This window comes from Delphinapterus leucas, unplaced genomic scaffold (assembly GCF_059928025.1).
Source record: "Delphinapterus leucas isolate spDelLeu-1000000601 "Yukka" unplaced genomic scaffold, BTC_Dleu_Yukka2 spDelLeu_asBTCV2_sq25, whole genome shotgun sequence".
NCBI classification, from domain to species: Eukaryota; Metazoa; Chordata; class Mammalia; order Artiodactyla; family Monodontidae; genus Delphinapterus; species Delphinapterus leucas.
In genome coordinates this window covers 16,117,092-16,136,382 of record NW_028322234.1, presented here as the reverse complement: position 1 = coordinate 16,136,382, position 19,291 = coordinate 16,117,092, and the positions used below count along the sequence as shown (strand labels likewise).

At 54.3% G+C, this 19,291-nt stretch overlaps 2 protein-coding genes across 7 annotated transcripts in view; one reads left to right on the top strand and one right to left on the bottom strand.

The window, feature by feature from the left end:
* The window catches only part of CREB3L3 (cAMP responsive element binding protein 3 like 3), a 41,806-nt gene extending 29,878 nt beyond the window's left edge, over positions 1–11,928 (top strand). The window contains exons 4-12 of the mRNA XM_030764486.2: positions 356–484; positions 934–1,231; positions 2,308–2,420; positions 4,086–4,220; positions 4,780–4,886; positions 7,590–7,658; positions 9,881–9,965; positions 10,171–10,267; positions 10,475–11,928. Coding sequence (XP_030620346.1) covers positions 356–484; positions 934–1,231; positions 2,308–2,420; positions 4,086–4,220; positions 4,780–4,886; positions 7,590–7,658; positions 9,881–9,965; positions 10,171–10,267; positions 10,475–10,788 — 1,347 coding nt within the window. The 3' untranslated portion in view covers positions 10,789–11,928. The remainder of the gene's footprint in view (positions 1–355; positions 485–933; positions 1,232–2,307; positions 2,421–4,085; positions 4,221–4,779; positions 4,887–7,589; positions 7,659–9,880; positions 9,966–10,170; positions 10,268–10,474) is intronic.
* Positions 11,929–12,443: 515 nt separating this feature from the next.
* The window catches only part of SIRT6 (sirtuin 6), a 6,986-nt gene continuing 138 nt past the window's right edge, over positions 12,444–19,291 (bottom strand). Inside the window, exons 2-9 of one of the 6 annotated variants that reach the window (XM_089905646.1) lie at positions 17,700–17,827; positions 16,552–16,682; positions 16,170–16,352; positions 15,826–15,885; positions 13,899–13,994; positions 13,740–13,820; positions 12,979–13,102; positions 12,444–12,892 (exon numbers count right to left, since the gene is read on the bottom strand). In XM_089905646.1, the coding sequence (XP_089761772.1) occupies positions 12,551–12,892; positions 12,979–13,102; positions 13,740–13,820; positions 13,899–13,994; positions 15,826–15,885; positions 16,170–16,352; positions 16,552–16,682; positions 17,700–17,792 (1,110 nt within the window). In that variant the 5' untranslated portion in view covers positions 17,793–17,827 and the 3' untranslated portion in view covers positions 12,444–12,550. Of the gene's footprint in view, positions 12,893–12,978; positions 13,103–13,432; positions 13,606–13,739; positions 13,821–13,898; positions 13,995–15,825; positions 15,886–16,169; positions 16,353–16,551; positions 16,683–17,596; positions 17,668–17,699; positions 19,266–19,291 lie in introns of those variants that run through there. The other 5 variants (XM_089905649.1, XM_089905647.1, XM_022557616.2 and 2 more) reach the window with 5 other exon arrangements.

Below are 19,291 nucleotides of genomic sequence, written 5' to 3'. Positions count from 1 at the left end.
CTCCATTCTGGGGCTGCTCCTGGTCTTTCTTCCTGGTCCCCCCGCCTTCCAGAAGGGGGGAATTTGGGCAGCATGGGAGTGCAGGAGAGGGCTAGTTCCATCGGCTGATCATCCCCACGGGGGCATCTGTCTACCACTTTTTAAAGAAATTGGCTGTCAGGCCCCGGGAGTCTCTGGGTTGGCCCCAAAACACAGATTTGGAGACAGAAGTCCAGCAAGCAGGAGCAGCAGGCCCGACCTTGGGGCTGGAGCCGGGATGGAACTGGAGCAGGATGGACCTCAGGGTGGTGTGCAGATGGGTGGTGGGGAGGAGAAGGGCTGCGTGACCCTCACAAATGTCCCCTCCTTGCCCCAGATGGCTTCCTCCACCAGTCTCACGTGCCCTACCGACAGCCTGGAACTCTTGGATCTCCTGTTTGACCGGCAGGACGGCATCCTGAGACACATAGAGCTGGGCGAGGACTGGGGCCACGTTGAGGACCAGGTGATAACCCGCTGCATTTACCCCAGGGCCAGAGCCAGGACCCCACTCAGCTCTGTGCGTTTATTGCTCATGTGTGAGATTTTAAAAGCACGTTATTGTATGGAACCTCTCAGCGACCTAAGGGGCAGATGCCATCACCTCCTTCTTATAGGTGGGGAAAAGCGAGGCCCAGAGAGGGGTGGTAACTTGTCCTGGGTCACACAGCAGTTTGGAGTTGGGTCCAGACTTAAACTTGGGGCCTGTGCCTCGACACGGTTGGATGTTGTTCCCGTGCTACATGACTGTGTTCAGGCTCCAACAACACTGGGGGCAAGGAGCGTTAGCTCTTTCCATCTTACAGAAAGGACACGTGAGGCCCAGAGAGGGTCAGTGGCTTGCCCAGAGACACACAGCTATCCAAACCGAAACGTAGGCCTCCTAATTCCCACCGTCCCTCTCCGTCCCAACAGGTCCTGCCAGGCCCGAACTCTGATGATTTCCTCAACTCCATCCTGGGTTCTGGAGAATCAGTGCCCAGCTCCCCGACCTGGTCTCCTGCGGCCAGTGACAGTGGCATCTCAGAAGATCTGCCCTCCGACCCCCAGGACACCCCTCCACACAGTGGGGTGGTTGCCACCCCGGCCAGCTGCCATAGCGCAGAGTCTGGCAAGGGGCCCTGCCCCTCCTACCATACTGGCCCTGCCTGCCCCACCAGGAACCTTGGGCCAGTGGCCCAAGGGTTTGAGGCTTCCGTTGCTATAGACCTGGGTGAGTCCTGAGTCTTTGCCAACTACCCTCACCTTCTCCCAGGCACTGTACACGCAAACCCATTTTCGGTACGCAGGCCTCTCACTGTTGTGGCCTCTCCCGTTGCGGAGCACAGGCTCCGGACGCGCAGGCTCAGCGGCCATGGCTCACGGGCCCAGCCGCTCTGCGGCATGTGGGATCTTCCCGGACCGGGGCACGAACCCGTGTCCCCTGCGTTGGCAGGTGGACTCTCAACCACTTCGCCACCAGGGAAGCCCGTGCAAACCCACCTTTTGAGATGGGTATTGGGATGCTGTCTGTCATGGGCCCGTTTTCCAGGTGGTTAAGAAATGAGTCAGAGCCGCAAAGGTGGGATGCGCCCCTGGCAGGCTGGTTCCTGCTGCAAGCATCATGCTGGCAACCTCATTTTTGTACCTTCCGTGCCTGGATCATAGTAGACGCTCAATGAAAGTGTGTGAGGTCACGGGATCCCAGGCCTTGGGGTGTTCCCCTTGGACCTGGAGAAAGGCCTGATGCAGAAGCCACCGCCAGCAGGGTATCCTTTGTCTCTTGAGCATTGCAATGGTATGGGAACGCTTATTAGTCCCTTTGGAGACTTGACAAAACTAAGGCTCAGAGAGGTTTAGTCCCTTGCCCAAGGTCACACAGCTCCACCTAGTCGGGATTAGAGCAAAGGGCTATTTGACTCTGAAGTCTGTGCTCTCCAGAGCAGCTCACCTACAGTTTGCCAGGTACCTGGTGGGAGGGAACCACAGGTGAATCAGACCTGGTCCTTTCTCCAAGGGAGAGATAAGGCCAGGCCAGCTGCAGATCCAGCCTATAATCCTGGGCAATAACAGCTGCTCCCTCCCAGGTTGACAGTGGGTCCCTGACAATGTCCTGATGAATCTGGGTTCCCATCTTATGGTGGAGGGGAGACTGAGGCACCAGGTCTTGGGGCCCCAAGCTGTACTTCAAATCCCTAGCACATTGGGGTCAATTCTGGGAGCTTTGCTGGAGGAGGGAAGTAGAAGCTGGGAGCTTAGGGGCCCCCCGCCTGACTCCCTCCCTGTCTCTGTCCCCATCTGCCCTGTCAGAAATGTGGAGCCCAGGCCTGTACGCCGGGGAGCAGGCTGAGCTGGCCAACTCACCCCCGCACTGCAACCTCACAGTGAAAGACCTCCTCCTCTCTGGCAGTGGCGGGGACTTGGTGAGCAGTCCCCACCCGACCCCTGGAGCATCAGAGGTGGGAGGGCACTGGGGTTCATGGGGCCCCAATACCCCCATTTTGGAGACTGGAAGACAGTCACAGACAGGGGCTGATAGTTGTCCAAGGTAAGTCCAAGTCACTTACTCTGACTTACACCCAGAGTAAGTCAGTGGGTCCCAGTCCTGAGTTCTCTGTCTCCTGGGCTGGGATACTTTCTACTATAGTAGTAGTATTAAAAAAAAAAAAAGGGCTAAAACTTACCAAGCATCTACTATAGGCCAGGCACTCTTCTAAATGCTCTTAATGTATCATCTTTTAATTCACAGCAACCCTGAAAACTGGGGCTCTTATCTTAATTCTACGTTTGAGGAAATGGGCACAGAGAGGTCCAGTAATTTGACCTAAGTCACACAGCTGCTGCAGGCTTAATCCCTGGGCTGGCCCATTGGGCCTACTGTGCCCATTGCACGCTGACTGAGGGCTGTCTATCTTGCCCTGGGGTTCGACTACAGGTAAACCAGACCTGAGAACCCAATCAGTACCTCCATTTCTCAGATGAGAAAGCCAATGCCCAGAGAGGTTAAGCCACAAACCCAAAGTCACACGGCAAGAAAGTGGCCGAGTCAGAATTTGAACTCTAATTTGCCTGATGCCCAAAGTTGTCCTGACAACCTCTAAGAAAGAGCAGAACACCCCTCTTGACTTGAGAGATGCGCGGTGAGCACCAGCTGTGTGCTCAGCCTCTGGGGACCTCATGGTCAAAAGGGGACAACTGACTGCTCATGGAAGTGTACCCATAAGGGAGAGAGGCTGGAGGGGCATTGCAGGTCCAGGAAGGCTTCCTGGAGGAGGCAGAACTTCAGCAGGTCTTGAAAGATAGGAAAGGTGAATGACTGCTCTGGAAATACTAACTGGCTTTTGTAAATGTGTCAAGTTTAATACCGTTGTTCTGTGTGTGAACAACGTTGGGAAGTGGAAGACCTTATCCCCATTTGGCAGATGAACATACTGAGGCTTGGATCCTGGAGAGAAAATGGTTGGGCTGATCCATGGCCTGGAATTCTAGGGAGTGGAATTTGATCCAGCGAATGTCAGGCTGCCCCAATCTCCACCTTTATTCCTGAGCCTCCCATTCCATGGTGTGACATTCCTAATACTTGGCTCTCTGATGACCCGATTCTTTCATTTTCAATGTTTCTATTTCATAATTTAAATTTAATTAAAAAAAATTTGAATAGGCAAATGCATTCACATAGTCCAAGTTCCAAAGGTACAAACAAGTAGACAGGAAGAAACACCCCTCACCCCCATTTCCTGGAGGCTCACTTAACCTGTGCCTTGTGTGTTGGATTTTCCCTTTGCTGTTGCAGAATGCACTGCAAGGAATGTTCAGAGCCCAGAGAAGTGCCTGGCATGTAGTAGGTGCTAAATACATAGCTGTCTAATGGCTACTTGTGAAACAAATGAAAAACTTGTATCTAAAGAGCAATTCCTGGAAGTGGAATTGCTGGGTCAGAGGGCTATGTGCTGGTTCTTTGGAGCCCTAGTGCCAGTGGGGACTCTACAGCAGATGGATCGATTGTTTCTCAGACCTGATGCCTCTTTCATTTCCCAGAGGCGGTCACTCTCCCTGCCCTCAAAGCAATTCTGCTGGTTTCCCCACAGCAACATCACCTGGCAGCCCCAAACCTGTTGCGCCTTGGGACCGAGCACAGCCAGGAGCTGGTGCTGACAGAGGATGAGAAGAAGCTGTTGGCCAAAGAAGGCATCACCCTGCCCACCCAGCTTCCCCTCACCAAGGTGAGTCAGTGGGACCCCTGGCTCTGGAGCTCGCCCCCTTTCCTGCAGCTACTTGCCCATGAGTCTCACCTTTGGGTCTCCCACACTAGAATGTTAGGACGTGTCTGTCACCAGAGCCAGAAAAATCATCCTCAAAGCCACCGCAGTGGGGGCTTTCTAGCTGGCCGCAGTCTCCACCCAGCCTGTTCACTCAATATCAGTATCTGAGTTTGCTTTTCCAATTGGAAGACCTCTCTTAGACTTGATAACTGGGCTCGGGAAAGGAGCTGTTCCCACAGATGGCCAGAAGATGGCGGGATTGCACCAGTGCACAAAATCCAGTTGCCAATTCGGGACTGGGTTTGGGAGCTGGGAAAACCTTCAGAACCCAGGACCCCTCTAGAGATTCTGCAAGAATTTCAGGGCAGAAAATCTGGTCTTCAAGTCATCATGGGTCTGCCCTCAAGTCCCTGAGTCTGGGATGGCTCCCTTGGGAGGATAATGGGGTGAAGTTGTGGGGTCTGGACAAGAGAGCGGACCGTCCAGACTGCCTCAGTCTGCTCCCCATGTCACTCTGCAGTATGAGGAGCGAGTGCTGAAGAAAATCCGCCGGAAAATTCGGAACAAACAGTCAGCCCAAGAAAGCCGGAAAAAGAAGAAGGAATATATTGATGGCCTGGAAACTCGGTAAGGCTGGGGTCCCGGGACACCACACTTAAGGGGGAAACTGAGGCCTGAGAGAGGGATGCAATGGAGCTAAGGTCACAGTTTTCAGGATCTGACAAAATTAGAGTTGTTTCCTTCTCTGGGAGAGACGATTTTTCACGTGAATTGCAAGGATGGAAAAATGCCTAGTAAGGTGGTACAGGGCTCAGGTTCGAGGCCCCTTAATCCCCTAGAAGATGTTGTGCCAAGAAGGGAGAAGGTATCATCCATCTTGTCCTGGCTCTTTGCCTGAAGATGGGACATTTACTTCCCTTGCTGAGCATCACTGATCCTCAGAGCTGTCATGGCTTCCTTTGGTGGGGGAGAAGAAAGGCAGAATTTCCTCAACTTGAGAACTGTGCACCCAGGACTTCCCTGTTGGCGCAGTGGTTAAGAATCCACCTGCCAATGCAGGAGACACAGGTTCAAGCCCTGGTCCGGGAAGATCCCACATGCCACGAAGCAGCTAAGCCCGTGCACCACAACTACTGAGCCTGTGCTCTAGAGCTTGTGAGCCACAACTATGGAGCCCACGGGCCACAGCTACTGAAGCCTGCGTGCCTAGAGCCCGTGCTCCGCAACAAAAGAAGCCACTACGATGAGAAACCTGTGCACCACAACGAAGAGTAGCCTCCACCTGACACAACTCGAGAAAACCCATGCGCAGCAACAAAGACACAATGCAACCAAAAATAAATCAATTAATTAAAAAAAAACAGAACTGTGCACCCCAGGATTTCCCTGGTAGTCCAGTGGCTAAGACAACACGTTCCCAATGCAGGGGGCCCAGGTTCGATCCCTGGTCGAGGAAATAGATCCCACATGCCACAACTAAGATCCACGTGCCGCAACTAAGACCTGGCGCAGCCAAATAAGTAAATAAATAAATATTAAAAAAGAACAAGAACTGTGCACCCCAATCTCATCCAATCGCCTCTCTCAACTCATTTAGGCTACTGAGGGATGGGCTCCTCTTTATTCTTTAATAGAAACCTAAAAACTTAGCTTGCTCACTTTTTAAACCAAAAGTGATTTAATTAAGTGTTACAGATTTGGGTTTTCTATTTCTTTTCTAGTCAATTCTGAGATGTCATATTCTTCTGGGAAGTTGTCCATTTCAAATTTACTGACATAAAATTGTTCATAGTTCTCTCCTATTATTTTTTTAAGTTCTGAATAATTTATAGTTGTGCCCTTTTTAATTATTCATGTTGTGTATTTGTGCCTTCTCTTGTTTTTTACCTTGGTCAATCTTGCCAGAAGTTTGTCTGTTTTATTATTCTTTTCAAAGAATGAATTTCTGGCTTTTCCTCCCACCCAGTTGTCTTTTTGTATTCTAGTTCCTTTATTTCTACTCTTAGCTTTATTGTGTCTTTAGTTGTGTTTTGTTTTGCTTTTGGTGGGGAAGATCTATTCTGTTGTTCTTTTGCTAACTGTTAAATGTGTATGTTCAGCTGGTTGAGCTGTAATAAGGTTATACATTTGGGGGGACTTCCCTGGTGGTCCAGTGGTTAAGACTCCATGCTTCCACTGCAGCAGGGCACAGGTTTGATCCCTAGTCAGAGAACTAAGATCCCGCATGCTGAGGGGCCAAAAAAAAAAGAAAAAGAAAAAAGGTTATATATTTTCCTCTCAGCACTGCTTTATCTGCATCTCATACATTTTGGTTTGTACCATTGTCATTACCATTTGGTCCCTAGGTCTTTCTTAATTTACACAGTGGATTCTTCTTTATCCCATGAGTTATTTAGAAGGAGGGCCTTTTAGTGGGAGAATTTATTCTCTTCCCTGGTTGTGATATGAGGACTAGCATATCCTCATGCCATGATTTGAGTGTTTTGTTTTTTTTAAAGATTTTTTGATGTGGACCATTTTTAAAGTTTTTATTGAATTTACTACAATATTGCTTCTGTTTTATGTTTTGGTTGGTTTTTTTTTTTTATCTTTTTTTTTTTTTTTTTTTTTTTTTTTGCTTCAAGGCATATGGGATCCTAGCTCCCAACCAGGGATTGAACCTACATCCCCTGCACTGGAAGGTGAAGTCTTAACCACTGGACTGCCAGGGAAGTCCCATGATTTGAGTGTTTTAATTCTACATCTGAGTGGTCTGGGCAAAGACAGCATTAACAGATGGATGCAGATGGGAAAGGTGGGGTTCCCGGACTGGACCCCAAAACCCTAGATGGAATGATCACATTGTCTTGTTCCTCAAATGTACTCTGCTAAGCCCCTAATCAACTTTACTTCATATCAGTGCCCGACTGCTCTATGAACTAGGTAACTGTATCTCCACTTTACAGATGAGGGGACTGAGGCCAGACAGCAGAGCGCCTCAAGGTCACAGGGAGGGTGAAGATTGTAACTTGGGTCTCCTTGGACTCAGTTGCCATGCTACTGTATCTTCTCAAAGCATCACTGCCTGAGTTTGGTGGTCCATTTCCAATCCTGGGGGCTCAGACCAGAAGAAAGCCCCCACACCAATGCAAAGATGGTACCTAGGAGCCAGGCAGAAGTGGGTTCAAATTCTGGCCTTGTTACAGACTTGCCAGGGTGACTTTGGATGAATGACTTACCCTCTCTGGGCTTCGGTTCCCTGCCTGTACAGTGGGGCCTCACAAAGAGATGTTAGTTTGACCTGTTGGTGACAGGCATATTCTGAATGTCACTGTGATGTTGCCTCTTCAGGATGTCAGCCTGCACTGCCCAGAACCAGGAACTTCAGAGGAAGGTCTTGCATCTTGAGAAGCAGAACCTGTGAGTATTGGTCAAACTGGGGCAGAGAACAGGAGGAGCTGACCCCAGAGTCCCTTGCAGGAGAGGTGGACATGGGGGGACAGGCTGTGTGACGGCAGGGCAGAGCAGGGGGTAAGGGCTCCACTTAGAAAGGGGGAAGCCTGCAGAGAAAAGGGGTTTTGGACTTGGGCCCTTGAAGGATGTATAAGAGTTCACTAAAGGGAAGATGCTGCCGGTAGAGGAAATGGCATATGAATGGCTAAAGGCTAGGAGTATGGTATGCTGGATAACTGCAGGTGATTCCATCTGTGGGTGCATTTACTTAGTCAATTTTTTGGGGGGTGTCATGGATGATGCCATTACAGGTGTTTGTGAAATAGCTTGTGTTAACACTTTAGTTGTGATGGGAGGAGGTGGTATTTCCTCCCCGCCGTCGTGGTCAACCTCCCGATTCACATTTTGAACTGTTGGATGTCTGCTCTGGTGGCAGAGAGGACTTTGTTGCATTCATTCAGCTTTGGGGAAGAAATGTATGCCGCTGTCAAGTTGTTGGGTGTTTTTTCAACCTTAAATCTTTTATCCCCCTGCATATATACATTCATCTTGTCACAAGGTCGGTGTTGCCTCCATAATTGAGTTAATACAGGCTAACTTTCCATCTTCTGTGATGTCCTGTTTGAAGTTTAAACAGCTTGATCTATTTTTTAAAAACCTATCAGCATATTCTTCATGTTGTGTGGACAGTGCTTGGTGCCTTATTCTTTCATAGAATCGTCTGTTGGAAAATAGTGAGGGATTGATTTTTTTTCCTAATAAATTTATTTATTTATTTGTTTATTTATTTTTGGCTGAGCTGGGTCTTCGTTGCTGCACGTGAGCTTTCTCTAGTTGCGGTGAGCGGAGGCTACTCTTCGTTGTGGTGTGCAGGCTTCTCATTGCAGTGGCTTCTCTTGCTGTGGAGCATGGGCTCTAGGCGCACGGGCTTCAGTAGTTGTGGCACGTGGGCTCAGTAGTTGTGGCTCGTGGGCTCTAGAGCGCAGGCTCAGTAGTTGTGGTGCACGGGCTTAGTTGCTCTATGGCATATGGGATCTTCCCGGATCAGGGCTTGAACTCGTGTCCCCTGCAGTGGCAGGCGGATTCTTAACCACTGAGCCACCAGGGAATTGATTGATTCTTACGGTGGTATTTAGAAGGGAATTTTAGTTCTTTTCTTTCTGTGCTATAATGTAGCTATGTTTAAACTTTCCAACCAGGTCGTATATTTTCTACTAACCTGTTTTTAACCTGAGGAAAATTCTTGAGCCATTGTTTCCAAGTAGCTTCCACTGAGTATTTGCTACATTGGCATACTTCTAGATCAAACTGTATGGCCCTACTTACTCAATTTTTATTTAGCATCTACTCTGTGCCAGGCATAGTTCTGGACACTGGGGCCCAAACAGTGAACAAAACAGACCCAGCCCCTCCACTTAAAGACTCACAGTCTACTGAGAAACAGACTCAAGACAAACAAAAATATATGAAAGATCATTCAAATAGTGATAGCCACTGGGAAGAAAAATAAACTAGGGGGAAGGGGCTAGGGAGTGAGGGGGGTGCCATTTTAGGCAGGGAGGTCAGATAAAGTGACATTTGAGATGAGACCCAACAGCTAAGAAAGAAGCAGCTACAAAAAGACCTGTGGGGGTGGGGCAGGGGAACAGTGTCCTTGGTACCCAGAGAACAGCCTGTGCAGAGGCCCTGGGGCAGGAATGCTTGTGCGTAGGAGGAACAGTGAGGGGCTGTGTGTCTGGAGCAGAGTGAGCGAGGGGGAGAGAGGGAGGAGGGGAGGGCAGGGAGGGGACGGGACTGGCTGTGCCAGGCCTTGTGGGCCTCGGGGAGGACTTGGGCTTTTACTTCCGAGGGAGATGGGAACTCTGGGAGGGTTGGGAGAAGTTGCCTCACATTTGAAAAAGTGTGGAGCATGAACTCTAGAGGAGGCAGGAGAAGCTTGGGGGGCCCAGAGGCTGGGGCCAGTGTCCAGGCGAGCAGTAATGGCAACCTGGATGGAGAAGGTGGGGTGGCAGAGAAGTGGGTGAGATGTTCAGTGATTTATTGAGGGAGATTCTGGAACTTTTAAGAGCAGTGGGGCCTTGAAGGATGGACGGGATTCAGACTTCAGCCAGGCTGGGGGACCCCAGGAATCACAGGGAGGCAGGTCAAGGCTATGTAGGGATCAAGCAAGTCTTCCTGTTTCCACTAAGGTCCCTCTTGGAGCAGCTGAAGAAACTCCAGGCCATCGTGGTCCAGTCCACCAGCAAGTCGGCTCAGACGGGCACCTGCATAGCGGTGAGTCCTGACCCCCAGCTCCAAGGGGCTTGTCAGCCTTGGCAGAGGGTCCTGTGGGGGAGGTGAGTGTGAGTAGGAGGACGGCCGGCCCTGAGCCCTAGCTCACGCGTGCTCCAGTCTTCTGGGCCTCAGTTTCCCTGCCTATGAGACGAGTGTGCTCAGGGGAGGGGGAGGGATGGGGTGACCCTGCCCCCATCTCCACCAGGTCCTGCTCTTCTCCTTCGCCCTCATCATCCTCCCCTCCATCAGCCCTTTCGCCTCCAACAAAGCTGAGAGCCCTGGAGACTTCGTGCCTGTACGAGGTAGGTGGACCAGGGGGTTGCTCCTCCCTCAAAAACCCTCTGGGCTGCCCCGTGGGCGCACTCCCCTTGGATCCCCAGCCCCCATACTGGGCCACTGGGGGAGGGGGAGGAGGCCCCCTTGCAACTGCTTCCTGAGGCTGGGGGCTAAAAGAAAGAAGGGACCCAGCCCCCCAGGCCATCCCTCACAACCCCCCAACCCTTGCTCAGTTTTCTCCAGAACTTTGCACAACGATGCTGCATCCCGTGTGGCTCCCAACACCGTGCCAGGCTCCGAAACCCCAGGACATGGGCCCAAGGCTGGCACACTTCAGGAAGGGTCTCCAAGCAGCCCTCAGGGGGAATGGGGATCCCGGGACCCGCCGGCTCCGGACAACTCGACGGAGGATCTGGACAACGGGACCCTGGTCCAGGGCAACTCCATGAAGGAGCTGGACCGGGCCGCCCTCCTAGACTGTGCCCGGCCTGAACAAGCACTTGGCCCAGGGCGCGTGGGGCTGGAGGTAGCAGTGGGGGAGCTGTGAGCACCACGGGTACGTGCCCCCACGCCCCTCTAGTCAGGTGTGCTACAGTGGACAGAGACAGGCACAGGGATCCGAGGTGAGGGAGAGACCCCGGCGATGGTGTCAGGATGGAGACGCACAGACTCACAGCTTCAGACCCAGGTACCCAGGCCCATGCAGAAACTGATGCTCAGACACAGACCATAAGGCCACAAAGCCTGAGAAATACACATACAGACCCAGGTGCAGAAGGAAACAGGAAGACAGACACAGACTGATCCACAGACCCAGAGAGATAGGCATACACCAGGCCTCGGTAACTCCCCGCTCAGGGACTCCTTCCTGCCCCCTGGAACACAGGGAGGAGGAAGCGGCCAAGTCTGCTGGGACCCTGGCCCTGGAGCACGGGCTGAGCTCTGAACTTCGGGGCCACCATGGCTCACAGCTGTTCCCTTTTTCTAAGACTGCTATGGTCCTTAATAAAGTATTTTGAGAGAACACGGCTGGCATGGAGGTGGAGTGGGGTGGGGGCTGAATTAGAATCTGGAGCTCCCCAACCCACAGAAGGAGGGACTAGGCCAACCTAGGATAGAGGAGTGAGGCAGGGGGTCCCTTGACCCCCAGGCTGGAGCGGTGACCAGAGAGGTGCCGGTGCGTGTTCAGCACCTTGGAGAGCGGCGGCGGGCGGAGAGCAGGGCGCAGCAGGAGGGCGAGGTAGCCCTGGCCCGCACCCCCCACACACACCCCCGACCCTTCCAGGGTATTCGCGGAAGGCCTGCGGCAGTTGCCTTCCTGGGGGGCCGGGCTGCCCACCCCGCTCGTTTTATGGATGAGGGCACTGAGGCGTCGGGAATGAAGGGACCTGCCCAAGGTCGCAGCTGGGGAGGACTGACCCCAGCTGCACCTGCGCTCTTCCTTTAACGCGTCACCCTGGCCCTGCCCACTTTGCACAGGTGCCCAGGGGTTGCAATTGAGATAAAAAAAACGCGGCCTCTCTCCTCAAGGGGCTCACAGCCTAGTAGCAGAGGGCACGTAATAAAGAATCCCGCAAGTGAGAATTACAAACTGAGGACTCAGCAAATATCTGCAGCCGGTAAGGCCCTCCTTCGCCCCCAGGCCTGGATTGCATGCCCAGGCACACATCCCAGGGGGTGAGGGGACCACACAACCCTGCCCCCAGGGACCAGGACCCAGGGCAAGGTTGTGGATGGCAAACACAGGCTCAGATGCAAGAAATTCTTTTATTGCATTGAAGGCTTTTCTGGAAGCCTGGAGGAAGCCAGGTGGACCCACCCTTCCTCCTCCAGCCCCAAAGGCAGTGTGAGCCTCTATTGTCTGTCCTGCCATGAAGTCTGGCTCCTAAATGATGGCCCTGCCTCCCTTCCCTCCTGGAGGGACTGTGAAGGCTGTCTGGGGGTAGGCAGGGGTTGGGGAGTGTGAGGGCCCAGGGGTCAGAGGAAACCACAGAGGGCCTGGCCACACCTCCCAGGAACATCCTGAGTCAGAGGCTGGAGCCTGGGGGTGGAGCAGGTACAGGGGGTGGGGGGGTGTCAGCTCCAAGGTCAGAGTCCAGGGGGGCTGCTCCTTCCCAGGCCCCCTCCAGAGGCCCCAAGCTAAAGGGAGGTGCAATGGAGGGCAAGTCTGCCCTGGGGCCTGGAGCCCAGCTCTCAGCGCCCTGAGGTCTCCCCACAAGGACAGAGACGAGTAACAAAGTGAGACCAGTAAGAAAAAAAAAAGAATCCATGGTTTCTACAAACAGCCCCGCCCTCCCCAGGCCCCCTGGTCAGCTGGGAACCACCTCGGTCTTCACTCTTTTGGGGGGCCTGCGTGGAGCAGGACTGTCCAGCCGCTCCCTTTTGGGGCTGGCGGGCCCGGAGCCGTCGTGCTGGGCACCAGGCTCAGCTGCAGGCTCCTGCTTGGGGCTGGCGGGCGCTGGGCTGTGGAGCTGGGCGGGGGCCTCCTCCTTGGGCTCCAGCTTGGGGGTGGGCGGGCGGGGCAGGGGTGGCAGCGCCCTCTCCAGCACGTGGGGGCCGTCCCAGGCTGGGATCTCCAGGCCCAGATGCTTCATGAGCCGGGTCATGACTTCATCTACATAGCCGTGGATACGCAGGTCTGCGTGGCGGTCCTGCGGGGGGCGGACCGGTCAGGCGGAGGGAGAAGGCTTGGGGGGGCCTGGGGTGTCAGGGGTCAGGGGTGGGCTCCAGCACGTACGTGCTTGGTGGGCTGAAGGTTGACAATGACCAGCCGGCCTCCGTGGCGTTTGGTGGCAAGGGGCAGGTTCCCGCTGGGCCGGATTTGCAGGGAGGTGCCCAGCGTGATGGACAGGTCCGCGTTCCTGGGGCCAGGAGGTGGGATTAGCCTGAGCCCCTCGGCAAGGGTCTCTGTAGCCCTCCTCCTGCCCCACGAGGCTGGGGGCGGGACGTCTCCAACACACACGCCACCCCACCCTTGCTCAAATGCCATGGCTTCACTGCTCTGCTGATACGCCGGGGCCAGCCCTGGGAGGCCGGCTCACACAGCGCCCATCTCTGTCTGGGGGCCAGCTTGCCCCAGTTTCCAAGCTGCTCTGAATCCTGCCCGCCGCTTCCCTTCTGCCGGAGCCACCCCACCCCGTCGGCAGAAGTGGAGCTGCTGATGTCCCCACTTGGACCCCTGGGTTCCAGACCTGGCTCAGTCACTTCCTGGCTGGGCAGTGTGGACGGAGGTGTCAGCTTGCTCCAGCCTCGGTTTCCTCGTCTGTAAAATGGGCCCCGAGCAGCACCCACCCTGGGCTGTGGTGAGGATGGTGTGTGAGGCCTCTGGCCGGGGCCGGAGGTATGAGGGCTCAGTACACAGGAGCTGCCATTGTTATGGGGGAAGCGAAGCCCAGAGAGGGTGTGGGCCACCTCTTTCCTGATGTCCCCGGGGTTGCAGCTGGCTGTGTTTCTGCCCCTCCCCTACCCACCCCACCCTGGGCTCGGTGGGGGTCAGACCTGCTGGCCTCATCGGCCAGAGTGAGGTCCCGGTCAGGCAGGGAGTCTTCCCAGTCCAGGATAGTGTCTCTCAGCTCCCCCCTGTACGGAGAGCGGGGGAGTCAGCAGGGACACTGGCTGCCTCCCCTGGGGTCCCGGGCGTGGGGAGGGGCCGCTTACCTGCAGGCCCGCAGCCCCCTTGACTTGGCCACGGTGCAGAGCCGGCCGGTGGCCTTCAGGCCCATGCTGCCCACCACGGTGTCCCGGACGTACTGCCTGTGTCGGGAGAGGAAGGGGTCAGCTTCCTGCCCGCTCCCAGGTGCCTACCCTGCGGCCCCACCTGGGTGGCTCTTGCTTTTTGCAGGCAGCTGTTCTCCCAGGAAAGCGGGGGCCACATGACCAGAATCTAAGCATGAGGGGACATCCGGCAAACCCAGCACGGCAGGGGCAGAGGGGGCCTCCCACAAAACAGCTGGCCTGGCTGCTTCAAAAGGTCCACAGCTTGGAAAACAGAGAAAGGTCGGGAAGTGCTCCAGGTAAAGGAGACTGAAGAGATGGGACAGTGGCATGCAGAGTGCCGCCCTGGGTTGGACCCTGCACCAGGGGAAAAACAGCAACAATGGGAGGGAGCGCTGGGAACACAGATTGGGGAGAATAGTCGCGTCTGTGGTTTTTACATTTCCTGACTTTAGAAACTGCACCGCGGCTGTGGAAGAGAATACCGTGGCTTGTGGGAGATAAATGTCTAAGGGGTTTAAGGGGCAAAGGATAAGGAAATCTGCCCCTTGAACAGTAGAGCAAATCCAAACACAGAGAGAAGAGGAGAAACAAATTGTGGCGAAATGGTAACATTGATGAATCTAGGTCAGGGTCAGCAAACCATAGCCCTGAGGATCAAATCCGGCCCTCTGCTTCCCATTTTTGTAAATAAAGTTTTATTGGCACACGGCCATGCCCATTCCTTTAAGTGCTGTCTATAGCAGCTTTCACGCTACAAAGCTGATAGTCACGACAGAGACAGTCTGGCCCACAAAGCTGAAGATATTTACCATATGGCCCTGTACAGGAAAAAGTTGGGGATCCCCGGTCTAGGTCAAGTATGAGTTCATTGTATGGTTCTTGTGAGTTTTCCACCAGATTGAAGTTTTTCAAAATAAATTTAGAGAGAAAAAAAATTTGTTTTTAAAGTTGGGGCCCCATCTGTGCTCTGGTCTTAAGAGATTCCACCCGCAGGGGAGCCACACGCACCCGCCACGCCTGAGTTACTCACACCCTTAAGGCTGTTTGCCCAGCAGAGGGAGACACGCCCAGAGCCCTCCTGTTCCAGGAAGGCTCAGCCTTTACAGAGCCGGAAGAATGCCCCGTCACACCCTGTTATGGGCTGAGTGGTGGCTCCCAGGTATTTTGGAATAAGACCTTATTTGGAAGTAGGGCTGTTGCAGATGTACTGGCTGGGTTCAGATGAGGTCACATTTGTGTAGGGTGGCCCCTAACCCACGTGACTGATGTCCTTATAAGAAAAGGGGACACAGGGACTTCCCTGGTGGTCCAGTGGGTAAGACTCTGCGCTCCCGATGCAGGGGGCCCGGGTTCGATCTCTGGTTGGGGAACTAGATCCCGCATGCTGCAACTAAGAGCTTGCATGTGGCAACTAAAAAGATCCTGCATGCCACAACGAAAATCCTGCGTGCCACAACTAAAGCCATAAGTGAATATTAAAAAAAAAAAAAAAAAAAAAGAGGAGGGGACACAGACACACAGGGACACGGAAACCATGAGGAGCTGGAAGAGGCAGGAAGGATCCTCCCTGACAGGGTTCAGGCAGAGCACAGCCATCCCAACACCTTGATTGTGGACTTCGAGCTTTCAGACCCATAAGACTATCAGTTTCCGTTGTTTTAAGTTACTCAGGTTGTGGCAGTTTGTAACAGCAGCTGCAGGAAATGAATACACCTCCCGGGAGGAAGATACGCCCCCAAGTCCCACCCTGGGAGGGTCACACCCTCGTCTCTGGAAACATCAGGTTCAACTCACAAGGCCCTTCTGCAGAGCCCGACCTGGGTCATCCACACCTTGGGCCCCCGCCCCTACCCTCCGTGGCACTCACGTCTTACACTTGACACATTCTTCTACAAACATGTTTCCGTGAAGCTCTGCCAGCTTGTCCCTGTGGGAGGAGAAGGAAGAGGCTTAGTGGAGGGGATCCAGAGGCCTCAGGGCTGGAATCCACCCCCCAGGACCAGGAAGAGGGGATCTCGATTCTCCAGACGTGCCCGCCTAGCAGACACTGACACTGGCAGCTGAGCACCAAGCACCTCTCCTGGCTGAATCGCCACAGTGGCCTTGAGAGGGAGGGGCTGCCATCAACACCCGTTTTCCAGATGAGGAAACTGAGGCTCGGAGAGAGGGGCAGCCTGCCCAAGGCTGAGCGGGGCTGGACGCGGGGTGCACCTGGGGAAGCCAGAGCGCACGTGCAGCCCGTCCACGTTCTGGCTGACCAGGAAGCGCAGGAGGCCCACGCGCTCCAGCTGCACCAGTGCCATGTGAGTCTTCGTGGGCCGCGCGTTCTCGAAGGTGGTGTCGAACTTGGGGGCCAGGCCCTGCTCCTCCATCGTCCAGACGCCATGGGGGCCCCTGAGGTGGCAGGCGGGAGAGACAGAGAGAGCTTAGGGATCAGGAAGACAGGGGACGGAAAAGGAGACAGAGAAACGGAGGCAGAGAAAGAGTCAGAGACAGACAAAGTGACACAGTCAAAGGAGGGGGTGGGGGAGGAAGGAGGGAGAACGTGGTACACAAGGGCAGAAATTAACTATTCAATCGCACCAACACTTACTGCTGCTGCACTGAGCCTGGCCCTGCGCTGGGTGATGCTGGGGCCCTAGGGGACCCAGGTCCTGCCCTCAAGGAGTCCTCCATCTTGTGGGGAGAGACACAGGTGGACACAGACTCTCCAGCTCTGTGGGGCTGGGGCAGAGGGAGGAACCTGAGGCTGGGCTGGCCCAGTAGAAGCGGTAAGGGCTCTTTGTGGAACTGTGGGAAGGCTTCCTGGAGGAGGCTGAGCTGTCTCTTGAACAGACAGGAAAGGGCCGGGCAGCTCAGACAGAAGAGGTAAGCAAAGGCCAGGGGGCTGGCAACAGCCTGTGAGTGGTCTGGGGACTGCAGGGGCTGCAGGGGCTGAGGTTGCAGAGCTGATCCAGGGCTAGGTTGGGAACAGCTTTGATTTCCAGCCTGAAGTGCTGAGAAATCTCCTGTGTGGCAATGGGGAGCCATGGCAGGTTATGGAAGGGGGGTGAGATTCACACCTTAAAATTCTACCATTCCTCCAAGAACGAGGAATCTGCTCTTCTGCTGTAAGAGTCTGCTCCGTGGGCCTGAGAGGCCTTAGAAAGAGAGCACAATTGTGATAGGCCTGCCCTACGGGGTAGGGTTGCAAACTCAGCACCTACAGGGGCCACTCGGAGGCCACCAGTTAGAGACCCCTGCTTTTCATCAATGAAACTCTTGTCTAACACAGGCTGCCTAACGTTAGACATTATCTGGCCTCACACCCTCACTTACAGGTGAGGAAACTGAGGTCCAGGTGGTTAAGCCACTTGTCCCACCAGAGGTCTGACAGAAAAATATTTGTAAGTGAGTATGGAGCTAATTGTCCTTGATATCAATTCTCCCCTTTTACTCTGGTAATAATAGAACCCCACTACTTAGCCTTGCAGTGAGCCTAGACGAAAGACTACATTTCCCAGCATCACTTGCAACTAGGTGTAGTCAGGTGACCAAGTTCTGGCCGGTGGAATGGAATGTTGGGTGTGATATAAAGGGACATTCTCCAAAGGAAGGGTCTTTCCCATCCCCAACACCCCAGGGAACTGACAGATCACCCCAGACTCAGCGGGAGGGAAGGCGGCAGGACGGGTTCCGATGGCCAGACATCTGTGAGCTCACAGGGAAGCCCTGCCTTGACTTCCCTCCATGCGCACGGACCTGAAGTCGGGGATGCCTGAGGCTGTGCTGATGCCCGCGCCCGTGTGGAACACCACGTTGGAGGACTGCCAGACCAGCTGTGCCAGCTCCCATACCTTCCGCTCCAACTCCTCAGGGGGGTCAAAGACCTGTTGGGTGGGAGAGAGTGGAAGGGAGCGAAACAGGAGGGAAGGGGGCAGGGCACAACCTTTAAAAGAATGACACAGGGCTTCCCTGGTGGCGCAGTGGTTAAGAATCCGCCTGCCAATGCAGGGGACATGGGTTCGAGCCCTGGCCCGGCAAGATCCCACATGCCGCGGAGCAACTAAGCCCGCGTGCCACGACTGCTGAGCCTGCGCTCTAGAGCTGGTGAGCCACAACTACTGAACCCGTGTGCCACAACTACTGAAGCCCGCACGCCTAGAGCCCGTGCTCCGCAACAGGGGAAGCCACCGCAATGAGAAGCCCTCGCACCACAACGAAGAGTGGCTCCCGCTCGCCGCAACTAGAGAAAGCCCGCGCGCAGCAACGAAGACCCAACGCAGCCAAAAATAAATAAATAAATAAAATAAATTTATTAAAAAAAAAAAATGACACAGCCGTAGGACATAACAAAAACTGGTCAAAGGTCCAAGATGGCGGAAGATTCGACTTCCAGTATACCTGGAGCCTCATTATACACTCATTGTAATACCTCAGCATATACTAAATGTATTAACACCCACAGGTGCCAGGACAGTTCAAAGGCTAACCATAAATGGCCAAAAAGTGGGCGGTGGCGCAATTCCTGGAAATCCCCACCCCTTCCCCGAAATAGCTGGAATAATTCTCCCACTCACTAGCCTATGAAATTACCCAGCCCATACAAACTAACCACGCTATATTTCGAGGCCTCTCACCTTCCGATGTGGCCCTAGGGCGGAGAAAGTGTCTGGTGCATGGTAGGTGCTTAATAAATGTTTGTGGAATAAAATGGAAACCAGGCAGGAGAGGAGTGGGGCTTCACACCACCTGGGAGCTCACTAATGCCTGACTCGGAAGGGATGCACTAGCCTTTGTGGGGTGGGGGCAATCTTCTCCCCCGTTTACAGAAGAGGAGAGGAGACCCAAAAGGAAGTTACCCCGCCAAGGTCTCAGTGTATGGTGGGGACTTCCTCTCAGCGTGGCTGGAGGGGTCTTTCTGACTTACATCCTCCAGGTTCCTCCCCAGCTCAAAACCCTTCCTCATCACCCTCAGGATGGTGTCAGCTCCCCAGCTTGGCACTTGAGGCCCATCTTGGCCTGGTTTTGGTAACCTCTCTGGTCTAATCTGTTCTCCAAGTTTGTTTATTCCCACCCCCGCGCCTTTGCCCCGGTAGTGCCTTCCGCCTGGAACTACAGCCCCTGGTCCCCCATCAGAACTTCAGGACTTCCCGACCTGGGTCCTAGCCTCAGTCCCAGCCTGACCGATCCGGAGCTGGGCGTGGTCGCGTCCCCAGGCGCGCTGGGGCGTCACTTCCCGCCCCCTCCTCACTGGGAAGTCCCTCCCATTGTCTAGCTTCAGTGTCTCCTGATACTCCCAGAATGCGCGCTGCCAGCCGGCCCCGCCCAGCCCACGTCCCCGACGACGGCCG